The sequence below is a fragment of the Anopheles coluzzii genome, chromosome 3 (genome assembly GCF_943734685.1).
Source record: "Anopheles coluzzii chromosome 3, AcolN3, whole genome shotgun sequence".
Taxonomy (NCBI): Eukaryota; Metazoa; Arthropoda; class Insecta; order Diptera; family Culicidae; genus Anopheles; species Anopheles coluzzii.
In genome coordinates this window covers 68448111-68460104 of record NC_064671.1, presented here as the reverse complement: position 1 = coordinate 68460104, position 11994 = coordinate 68448111, and the positions used below count along the sequence as shown (strand labels likewise).

At 41.6% G+C, this 11994-nt stretch overlaps 2 protein-coding genes across 2 annotated transcripts in view; one reads left to right on the top strand and one right to left on the bottom strand.

The window, feature by feature from the left end:
• Positions 1-227: 227 nt before the first annotated feature.
• On the bottom strand, positions 228-1409 carry LOC120957765 (uncharacterized). The gene is made up of 3 exons (XM_040380118.2): positions 1180-1409; positions 960-1121; positions 228-894 (listed from the first exon to the last, which is right to left on the bottom strand). The coding sequence occupies exons 1-3, from the start codon at positions 1267-1269 to the stop codon at positions 331-333; spliced, it is 816 nt and encodes a 271-aa protein (XP_040236052.2). The 5' UTR covers positions 1270-1409; the 3' UTR covers positions 228-330.
• A 5088-nt stretch (positions 1410-6497) lies between these two features.
• Positions 6498-11994, top strand: part of LOC120956513 (uncharacterized) — a 31422-nt gene continuing 25925 nt past the window's right edge. Inside the window, exon 1 of the mRNA XM_040378014.2 lies at positions 6498-7382. Within this exon, the coding sequence (XP_040233948.2) occupies positions 7362-7382 (21 nt within the window). The 5' untranslated portion in view covers positions 6498-7361. The remainder of the gene's footprint in view (positions 7383-11994) is intronic.

Here is an 11994-nt window from a genome sequence, read left to right as displayed (position 1 = left end):
CAATAAATGCCGTTTTAGAACACAGCGTTATATAGTATATCATGAGTCGTTTGTCGTCTGTTAAACGAAGTCTTTTTTTGTTCTATTTAGCTTGAGAGCTTGAGCCGTTTAGAACCCGTTTCGCGATCATTGTGGCACTTGGGAACCTTCTGTACTGTTGCATACATAAAGGATTGTGTTTATCTTTACATTTAATAAAGAAAATGAAACCTAAAATATCGCTTGAATTTTTCACTGAAATTGTTTGCCTCTTGTCTCTCACTGTGGCACAGTAATGTTTATTCTAGGGCACTAAAATCAAACCCAATCCAACCGTCAGCTTCGAACCATTTAAAATTTCACATATTGTTGGTAGCCTACTATAATCGCTAGGCAGAAAGCAATTGCAATCAGTGCCCGTTTTCGATAGTTGTAAAATTCTTGAGCCAGTAATCCGCAACTGCCACATGCGGTAGATGGTTTCTTTTCCTCAGTGTGTACACTTTGCGTCGATTTGGTACAGAGCTGTATTTCATCTGTCACCGTTGATCGTTCAGCCGTTTTGCAGGATATTGGTTTACCTTTTCCCTTGATTGCCTTGCTGATGGTTGAAGAAGGAGCAGAGCGTTTGCCGGGACGATGTTCCACGGGTGCAGTTTGCTCAAGCTGCTGACCCTCGCAGGGGGTATAGTTTGCGGGAGGTTGCTTGCTGCCTTCAACCTGCACTGAGGGTGGATATTGTATCGTGAGCTTTGCCTCGATCGGTTTAATCAACTCGCCATCAATGGTGCGTAGTTTTCCAAAGCGCAAAACATCCCCCGTTTTCAGCTGTCGCGCTTGCGGTTCGCTCGCTTCCTCACTGGCCGGTCCAATGTATTCACCATTCAGGTACGTCCCATTTGAGCTGCAAAGATCCTTTTTAAGAAATATAAGATAGGTTATGAATAGTGTTTCAGAATACATTTAAACCGTTCAAGCACCTTAAGATACAGCTTTCCTTCTTGAAACAACAGTAAAGCATGAGTGTGGGACAGGATGCGATTTTCAAACAGTAAGTGGTCATCCAGTGTTGTGTTTAATTTCTTTTTACGATAGCGACCAATATGCTTTTCATTTCCTGGTGCGATCATTAAGATGCGCGTCTGCAATACAGCAATGGTGAATATAAGTTGCAGAATAATTTTCTGAGATAAAACTTACCTCGAAAGGATGAGAATTTTCTGTACATTCTAGCTTAATTTCACAGTTTTCTAGCGCGTCAGTGTTTTCAGTTTCAGCCATTTTGCACATCAAGACAGGGCGAATTTGCCTTCTACAGTTATTTTATACAGGTTGCTAGGATTGGAACAAAAAATCAATTTGAACACGTTAACTAGATCATGTTCAGCAATGGGTCCTAGAATGTGCCTACTTTTTTAACCTAGAAGTTTGACGCTCAGCTAACATCAGTTTGAATTTATGTTGCTGCTAGCAAAAAAAAATCACTTAATTAATTATATCTAGTTCTAGGTTAATTATTCCGCAATGTTTCTTCATTAAAGGAACCGACTTTAAATGGCCAAAAAGTCCCCACACTCATCCGGTAGCAACCATCATCATTAGATTTACCGTTTGTGCTACATTTGCAACTTTATTACGCCAAGCCAAGTTCAGCACTGTTAAGGCCGGGCTACATTGATCGTACTCGCAAGTGTAATTTTTATTTTCACTAGCGCATCTGGCGGCGACCAGCGCAAGCTAGATGTCGGTATAATTTATGTGTCAAAATTATTCATGCTTGGTGTCTCATCAAGTTTTGACCAGGCTACTTGTATGCCGTTTGAAATGTTGATATACGCCTATAAATTGCAACAAAGTAGGCCGTTAATTGTTGTTGTTGGACAAATCGTCATTGATACAAAGCGCTGGGCAACATTTTTCCCCATCTTCCAACATCTATCCATCATTGGGTAAAATTATAGCCTCCTCGACCCAAAACGTTTTTTGACAGATAAATTATACCAGCATGTAGCTTCAACCCGCCACCGCTAGATGGCGTACGCGTTCACAAAAATTACACTACGGAGTACGATCAATGTAGCCCGGCCTTTACGTGTAATTTCGTTTTTGTTTTTCAACACATTTCCCCCCGCCCATTTCAAGCGCATAATGATTCACCCACATTTTATCCGCTTCAAAATGATATCTAACACCTTACCCCGTTTCTCTCTCTCTCTCGCTCTTTTCCTTAAAAGACGATCAAATTTCTACGCTCTTCGTGAAAGATTCTTCATGATCTAGATCTCAATTATTCAGACGTTTGCCGGAATTGGCACCCAGTACAGTCAGACACAGCACACACACACACCATGTTTTCCTCCCTCATTATGCATGTACCGTGGTAATGATAAATTTCTAAAAAGAAACTTGGCTACATGTATGGTGTTTTGAGTGTGGCAGTCAAATTATGATAACTATGCGCTCGATTTGGTTTGCTTTGAACCGCGCGCATCAATTGATCGATCGCCACAACGTATTAGGTGTGATATGATCGCTTCATTGGAAAATGGGGAGGTTTATAAAAAAATAATAAAAAACAGGTAAAAAGGTCTACCTCCATTTCACTTCCTATTGGTGCAATCTATATCATTAGTTTATAGATAGTGCAGCAGGTGGAAAAGGTAGTGAAAGTTTTGGTAGGAACGAAGCACCATCTTCCATATGTTGTTATATGTTTATGGTTTTGTTTGTTTTGGTTGTACGTTATGTGAGAATTTTATGTCTCGTTAAATAATTTATCGTTCGTAGTTTAGGGGCTGTTTTGTTTTGGTTTCTAGCACAGCTCATGGATATTTTTTTCTTTTAGTTTATTGTATTATGACTTCAATAATAATAAATTAAATGCAGTAATTACTTTGCTCCAGGATTATCCAAATAAAAATTATTAATTAAAACTAACAAAATGCGCTTGTAAATAGTTTATAAACGTTATACTATAAAAGATAGAATGACATCACCATAGTAAAACAAAACAAAATAAACGAGTAATAAACAACACAATGAATAAATAATAGACTGTACTATAGACTATAAAAAAGAATAATAGACTATGAAAAAGTAGGAAACATAAGAAAATTAGTAAACATGTAACAAAACTGTTAACAGAAGAAATTTTCGGGATTAATTCGATTAATAAAAACAAGTTCGATATGTAATTCATCACGCAAAAAGCAAAACATAAAATGAACAAGAAAATCCAACCAATAAATCACATCTTCCAATAATAAAAAACCGCGAAATGCACTATAGCGTTCGTAGGATAATTGAAATTTTATTAATTTTATCCAGCACCGCACCACACGAACTGTAAAAGAAAATTCACCCGCATGGAAGAAACCAAACAAAAAAAGTGTGCAGAGAAATCGACAGCCGCCAGTCATCGAGTGAGGAGTGCATTATGACAGATACCGGGTAACAACCGGCAGCAATGTTTAGATGGACGGCCTTCGCGGTCAACCTAAATCACCGCTCAACACATACACACACACACATACACTCTTGTCCGAAATTGCCTTCATTGAGGTCGATGGTTGGTTTGGGGTGGTGTTTTTCTTTTCCTCTGCCACGGGGCCGTACTGTCTAATTTTGGCCTAAGTGTGTGATTTATTTGGTCATCAATTAACCAAACCAAGCAAAAAAAAGACGTAAACGGACCGAAAACTTTTCCTCCCCGGAGACAAAAAAAAACACAGCATTTCACCTGCTGTCGATTGTAAAAAAACTGTCGTAGAGAGCGATCATATGGTTACACACGCTTGCGGATTTTGTCTAGCGAATTCACAAGCGGGAGAGATTTCGTGCCAAAGTTCAAACAGCGTTGACGGTACAATGCACGCTGGCTGCGGGTGCTGCGTTGTGATTTGTATCGAGAGAAGCGCGTCCCATTCGCGGTTAAACTTTCCAAGCGCGTGCGTCACGTTCGATTAAGCAAGTCGTTAGCAAAACTCCATTTCCAAAGCAGCAATGTCAATTCTTTACTTCCGGAACTCTTCCTCCTTTCTCTTTCAGGAAGGGGGACGGGGGACGGGGGGGTGTTTCCGGTTGACAATGGCACAAAAAATAGGCACATTTACATTTTGCCAATATGTGCAAACAAAAAAGAAGAAATAAATAAATCACCAACCGTACACATCGTCAAACCCGAACTTTTGGGGCGTGAGTTTTGCGATCCTCGCAGTTGCAGAATTTTTAATTTTCATGTATAAATATACAACAACGATTTTCCACTTAGCAAAAGAGGAGAAAAAGAGATTGAAGACGTGAGGTATAGGTGGGGCAAATAAATTCGATGCGATTCACCAGCCAACGAGCGTATGCTTGACCACCAGTGCGGTTGATTGGAGCTGCGGCAAATCGGATCGTTGGCTCGAGAAGCCCATTAGCATCAAAATGCGATCAATAATCATCCACACCCACCCGCACACGCACGGTTGCATTTGCACAATGGCAGTCCGATGAACGGTACATTAGAGCTACATTTGGGATTTAAATTGGCTGTAAATGCTCATAAAGATCAGATTAGATCAAAATGTATGATATTTGCAAAAAATATAAATAATCAAACATAAAATATACATGTCAATCATAGCAACGTTCCATGCGGTAAAACTCGTGTCACTCAACCCGTCAAAACGCATTTTTGCACACGTCGTTTATACCGTCTTCCTGGTTGGTGGTTGAAATTCAATCCAACCCAACAGTTCACGCCTGTCCGTGCCTGCCATCGAGCTTAAACGCACTGGTAGTAGCGCCAGCCTTCGACCGCTATCATAATTCCGCCAACTGCACTCAGTTATGCATAAAACTGTATCTTAATGCAGGGCCCCATACATGCAGGAGCTATAAAAAAACCGCAGCCACACGTAGGATCCGTTGTCCAGGCGGGAAGAAAAACAAATGACCGTTCTCATCGGCACACCCAATGAGTTGGTTGGTAAAGTTTGCACGCGCGCGTCTGTGGGTAAGAAGGTGCGAGCAGGGAGAGATGCGCTAATGAACTTCGGCAATTGATGCAAAAAATATGGGAAATATGGATGTGAATCTGGTGAATCGCCGTTAGTGGCAGTAGCGAAAATTATCGATCGTTAGATGGATTGATTGTTTTCCACCTGCTAATGATATTCGTTTTACTGTTGGACGGTTGGTTTGGGGGTTTTGATGAGCAAATTTTGTTCCCACATGCAGGAAAAGCTACTGATTACCACGTACAAATTTAGTGTATAAACATGGAAAAATGAACACAACTTTTGCGTGATGCACCAATAACAAAAATTCAGATAAATTTGTTATTAAAGGAATAATAAATAAAAAGCTTAAGCGGCCAAAAAGCTCTCTCGCTTTCTCTCTGTGACTTAAAATTTACTCTCATCAAAGCTTGAGGCTTAAATATCTTGATTTTGCTCCCAAAGCTGCACATTGGGATGAAATGTGGTTAAAATGGATAAATTTAAGTTACTTTGGGGATTAAAAAATAAAAATCTTTAGCATAATGTGCGTTTTAAAACACCCTTTTTGTGGTAATTTTACCAGTCTCATGCTTAATGGGAAAATGTTTCATAACTAATAGAACTTAAAACTAATAAACACAAACGTAAAAAAAATTAACAATTAATAACAAGCAAATGATAATATTTTTGTGTTTATTGAACAGTTGGATGAACCTTCTTTTGTCGTAAATACTCAAACTCATCCTATTCAGTCCAGATATGTTGTGGCAATGTGTTGTTTGTAATGTGTTTTTTTTTTTCAATGAAGATTGAAATATATTTTTAACGGTAATAGGCTGTTTGATAAGAAAACAAAAAAATGCATATTTTGATTACTATAAGTTAAAAGTATATTAGGAATCTTCGATGATCGCATTATGTTTCTTTTTCCTATTTTAAATTTATAGTAAATTTATATTAAATTTGGTACTTTTATTATGATAAAATAGATAGTATATATAGATAGTATATCATTTATTTGATGCGATTTTCACATAAAATTCTTAAATTTATGACTTTTAAATGCATAGAATGTTTTAGTAAAAATTCATTTTATACTGCACATGACAATTCTTGAAACAAATTGCACTGATTAGATGTTTGCCATACACATTTGCTACTTGTTATTTTTTTATTAAAAATTCAACGGGTCGCGTGGCCCGGGTATCTTGAAGCATTTATTAAAAATAACATTATAAAATTTACAACATAACATACACATTTGAACAGAATTTATTTTAAGCCATCCAAACAATGAACTCTGTCCCAACAGGCTCCATAGTGTTCGTTATCTTTGCGAGCAAATGGACACCCTTTGCGCTCTTTTTTCCGCTTGCGCACTCTCTCGCGCTCTCTCACTTCCAAACAGTGTACCGGGAAACTATTTCCCTCACATTCCCTCACAAATGAACCGACTTGGGGTTATCTCACTCTAACTCAGCAGGAGCAAAGGCGAGCCTCACGTTCCCTGGGAGCAGAAGTCTGAGCACTGAATCGCGCCAAACGGTGGCTTTCGTGCTGACCCAGCACACGAGTTCCAATTGCATCGTCGACGAGTGCGCACAGGTGAAAACTCGCTGGTCGATCGCCCCTAGCACACAGACACACCTTCTATCCGGTTGCGATCGTACCGAACATTTTTCGGTAGCTTGGTTGTGCTGATGCGGGCAGTGGTGTAGTTTAGAAACGGAAGAACGGAGTTCATCTACCTTGCGAAAGAGAAGCTGAGGGTCACAAAAAAACAACGAGTGACGATCACCTGTATTTGAAGTGAGCTCTCGATCAACGGAACATACGTTTGCACATCCACGCGATCGGCGTTGTGTTTGGTTCGGTCCGCCTGCGTGTTACAAGTGCTGCGTGTGTCAAAGTGTGTATCATTATTCGGTTGTGTTTGGCCCCATCGGAAGGGAACGGTGCGTACCATTAGAGGTCAGGCTCCTCCTGTTCGACTTTTCGATCCGCTGGGATGAACAAGCTCGTCAAATTGACGTCACGCAGATAGGTAGCCAAAAAAAAAGCGATTCATTGCCCTCAGAGCAAAAGGTTTTGTGCCCGGTTGGTGACAGTCGGTTTTGTTTTTAAAGTGTTTAGCAAAGGGAAGCATTTTGTACTAGTTGAATCATCCTAAAAAAGTTGAGAAACCGAAACCAAGCTCCATTTAGGTGGAAACGTTTGCACAGGTGCAGTGTAGTCAGACCGACCGAAAAGGTGGTTTGCCCGTGCGTCGAGATAGAGGCAGATTAAATCAATACCCTCTATCGCTATCTGCCGTTTCAAGTGGTCGTGGTGGTTCGGGGTGTATTATCGATTGATAACGCGTAAAGCCGAGACCCAACCTTAGCTCCAGCAATCATCATGAGACAGATCGGAATGGAGGTAAGCGTTTTTTTTCTCTCTTAACAGTAGTTGACTAGGAAGCGGCTTTTTAAGTACACCGATTGTTGGCAAACCTCAACCTTGCCCGTGATGTGTGGCTAATTGCCCTTACGATCGGATAGCATGTTTCATGTCATCAATAAGCCGTCCAAGATTAGGGCCTAATCTTTGATGGGTCACCATCACCGACTCTATTTCCGGGGAGGTTTTAATTAAAGAGCAATCAGTAATGTTTGGCAGTACAATGATTAGAATGATTATTGAAGCAATATGACAGTGGCTCAATAAATTATGATAACGCTATTAAATTAGCTATCTTTTGCTTAAGCTTGTAAACATGAGTTTAAGAAATCGAATCGATAATGGTGGTAACCAGCACCAGGGAAGAGTTAGCATTAATTTCCTGCCCGATACAAAAAGGGTCTCCATCCGGCAACCGAACCGAAACGATCCGTTTCCTGCGGGAACCCTTCCACCAAAACAAAAAAAAAGAACTGTAATTCGATGAACGTTAATTTTCAACTCCGCACCACAACGTCCCCATCGTTTCGGACAGCAGCAAAACCGACCCTTTTGCTACAGTGAGCCCTTTCTACTGCATTTTACGGTGTCTTCTTTTTACTGTCGGCGGTGTGACGGATCGCTGGCTAGCTGGCTGGGTTGGTTGGTGAAGTGGATCAAAACACCACACCACCATACGCACGGGACCATGTGGTGCGAGCGATCGAAGCGAGTGCGTTGGTCCCCCGGCGACACCTGAGCCGCCCGGTATAAAATTTGGTATCGAAGGAAGTACGGCTTCAGATGCTAACAGGCTTCCACCACCATCCACCAATCGACCATATGGTCCAGCGGTCAACCCGTGACGGTGCGTGTCTGTCTCGACCGACACCGCCGGACAGCTGATTCTGTAACGTCAGTGGATTGAGCGGTTTTGTTTTCTTTATGTCAGCCCGTGGTTTTTTGTTCATTAGAGCGTGTTGTGTTTTATTCTTTCTAAAGCGAAACTCTTTTTTGTAGAGCACAATTTGTAAAGTGATCATTAAATTTTGGTTCGGGTTTTAAGCTCAAGTGTACATGAAGATTGTATTCTTTTTTAGATGTTTTTACCAAAAAAAAACATTACCTTTAAGAGAGTATAATTGTAAATGAATGAATTTGCACTCTATGTTTAATATGAACTATTAAAAAAGCAACATAGTAAACAAACAACTGTAGCGTGTGGCAAAAGGTGTTTATTTCTTTATAAGAAATTCACTTCCCATACGCGCAGCAGAGCTTTGCTGTACGCTATAACACACGATAGCACGAACGCAAAGAGGGCACGTAACTTTGGCCGCTTCCTGAAACTACGATCCTAAGCCCGTTTTTATCGGAGCGTTAGCCCTTTATCAATGTGAGAAAATAAGCTCCAAAATAAGCCAAACTAATACTATTGCCACACGCTTGGTACGAAAAAAAAACAGAACTAAAGCTTTCTGTTTTTGCAGCAAAACTGGTCCTTTTAAAACAATAAACTTTGCTTCTGGTCCGGAACAACCATTTGGTTTCCGCATCACCCCTTGCTAATATGGACATTATGAAGGGCCAAGGCGGCGGTTGAAGTGTTCATCATTTAATTCACATTTTTTCACCTGTCTGTCTGGTTAATGAAACGAAAGCAAAACAACAGCTCAGGGCTTGATGTATATTGTAATGACCTAAGCCGTGGATGCCACTTCCTTCATTAGAAGTGTGAATCGTGTGTGTGTGTGTGGGGGGGAGGGAAAAAGTCCTACCTGTACCTCTTCTTCTGCTTCTTGTGCGAAGAGTGTGAGTTTTATTAATGCATCACTCTACTACATCTTCTGGTTTTTTTCCCATATGTGTAGAAGCGTTCCTTTCGCTTTCCGAACTGGCCGGGGGAAAGTCAGTTCCATTCCATTACGTCTACCAAGCAGCGAAACAAATGCACACTTCCATTTGCTGTGGGGTGCAATAAACGAGTGCACTTCCTAATTCTTCTGCTTCCCGCCATTATGCTGATGGCGCTCATAATTTGTAAGCACCTTCCTACCAACCCCAACCAAGACAAAAAGACATACAGCATGTCTTCTCCTTCAAGATGTAGTAATCATTTAACGGTAGTTTACTGGTGGGAGCCGTAGCCGGGCAATACTTCTATAAAATAATACCCCAAAAAGGGAGCCCCCTGTGTGTGTGAGTTGCGTTGTGTTATGCTCGCAAGCTTGCGGGAAAAGTGATTCGGAAAGTGAAACAAAAAAAAAAGCCGGAGTGTAACGGACCGCACGCACGAAGGTGCATCCGATCAAGACAAAACAAACACACACACGCGTGCATTAGTACATCGTGAGAAATTTATGGAATCACCACCATATTCTTACCCTCTTCCTCCCTGTTTGAATGTTTGATTGAAGAGAAGTGAACATAGTACAAATACACGAACCGTGTTATGCCCAGGCGAGGTGCTGAAAGCGAGAGAACACAACAATTGGCAATAATTTATACACTGGTGGGTGGGCGGAAACGGGACCCCACGAGGGGGAAGTTTCCTAATCCCTCCCCATACAGCCCAGACTATAAGCAGGAAACTAATGTTATTATAAATACTCGCCAGGCACGCCAACGCCTTAGATAAACGATAAGCCGAACGTTACGCGCATGGGGCAATTATGCAAAAAAAAAAAATGAAGTAGAATTTGTTGCTGAAGTGATTATTATAATCGGCACACATCGGTACACGGGTGTAATAGCACCCGAGCAAACACCGTACTAAAGAAACGTACCAATCAAAAAACAATAACCCAACAGACAGACAGATCAGCGCCGGGTTAAGCCGCTGAGAGTTAGCTCTATCCACCTAACGCCTTACGCCTCATTCTTTGTCGTTTCGCGTTACGCCGAAACACTTGTACAGCTTCTTTCGCCTGACTAGACGAAAGGTTGCATTGTTGCTTCAGTTCAAAACCTTCGAAAGTGTGTCTTGCCAACGTGTGTTGCAAACGCAGCGTTGTTGTGGTGTTGCTTTTGGTGCACAATTATGTTGCCACTTTGCCACTTAGTCGCGGTCGGAGGACTATAACTAGACACTTCGGGGTTGGGGTGGGAGTGAGAATTAGCTAGCATCAGCACTTAGTGTATGGATGGGAACTGTTGTTTTGTAATGCCTAGCAGCAGTAGATGAAAAAAACAACAACCACAAAATGGGCAAAATGTCAAGTAAATCTGATCGTCGCCTTCGGAAGGAGAGTATTTTCTTTGGCAGGCTGGAGCGAAGTGAAATGTGCGTAATTTGGTGTGAAAGGTTATTCGGTTTTGAAGACAACACTGTTCTCCACCGATGTGGTACTTACTGTCACTTTTAAAATGACAACGAGACATTATTTGTTGGTTCGGGGAAAAGTGGCAAATTATTTTAAATATTTATGCGTAAAAATGCATTCGAAACCTTCCTTCGTTTCGTCTTGAGTTTGATGAAGCTTTAGAGCGGATAACCATGTTTCTTCTTCTTTGGCTCAACAACCGTTGTCGGTCAAGGCCTGCCTGTACCACTTGTGGGCTTGGCTTTCAGCGACTAATTGATTTCCCCCCATATCAGGATAGTCAATCCTACGTATGGCGGCACGGTCTATTTGGGGATTGAACTGATCCGGAGTGATCCGGAGTGATCTGGAGTGATCCGGAGTGATCCAGAGTGATCCGGAGTGATCCGGAGTAATCCGGAGTGATCCGGAGTAATCCGGAGTGATCCGAAGTAATCCGGAGTGATCCGGAGTAATCCGGAGTCGAATCCAGTTATGATCCGGAGCCGGAGTCATATTTTGCGCACCGGAGTCGGAGTTGATCCATGACTCCGCTCCGGATTACCCATCACTACTGAGAACAAGAAAAAGTCGCTGGGGGCCAGATCTGGAGAATACTGTGGGTGGGGAAGCAATTCGAAGCCCAATTCATGAATGTTTGCCATCGTTCTCAATGACTTGTGGCACGGTGCGTTGTTAACAAAATAACAAAAATAACAAAAGTTGCTTGACAAAAGACGCTCTGTCTCACAAACTAATTGACATACAGATGTCAAATTTTGACACGAATCATTTGAAGGTTGGTACTATATAAAAATAATATGCATTTAATACTAGCGGCGCCATCTATGTGTCAGACCGGGGACTTATCAGCCAACCTGTTACGTCACGCCTACGTAGGTTTGGATTATTTAATGATTTGGAATCGTTTATCTGCAGGATCTTTGCCGCCAGATCATCCCTTGGTAGGCTTCTACTACATAGGAGAGCCGCAGACCAATGATGTGTATATCATTAGCGTATGCCAGGATCTGGGTTGACTTATAAAAGATGGTTCGTGTAGTCTCCACCCTCGAGTAGCGGATGGTCCTCTCTATCGCCAGGTTGAATAGGAGACAGGCAAGACCGTCCCCCTGGCGTAGACCCTTGGTGGTAGCAAAAGGTCCTGAGAGTTTTCCATCCACCCTCACCTCATTCCAAAAGAGCTCATAGCGTTATACAGTTTTACCCTGGCTATGCTATCATATGCGGCTTTGAAATCAATGAAGAGATGGTATGTGTTGTGTCTGTATTCAGCCATCTTCTCCAAG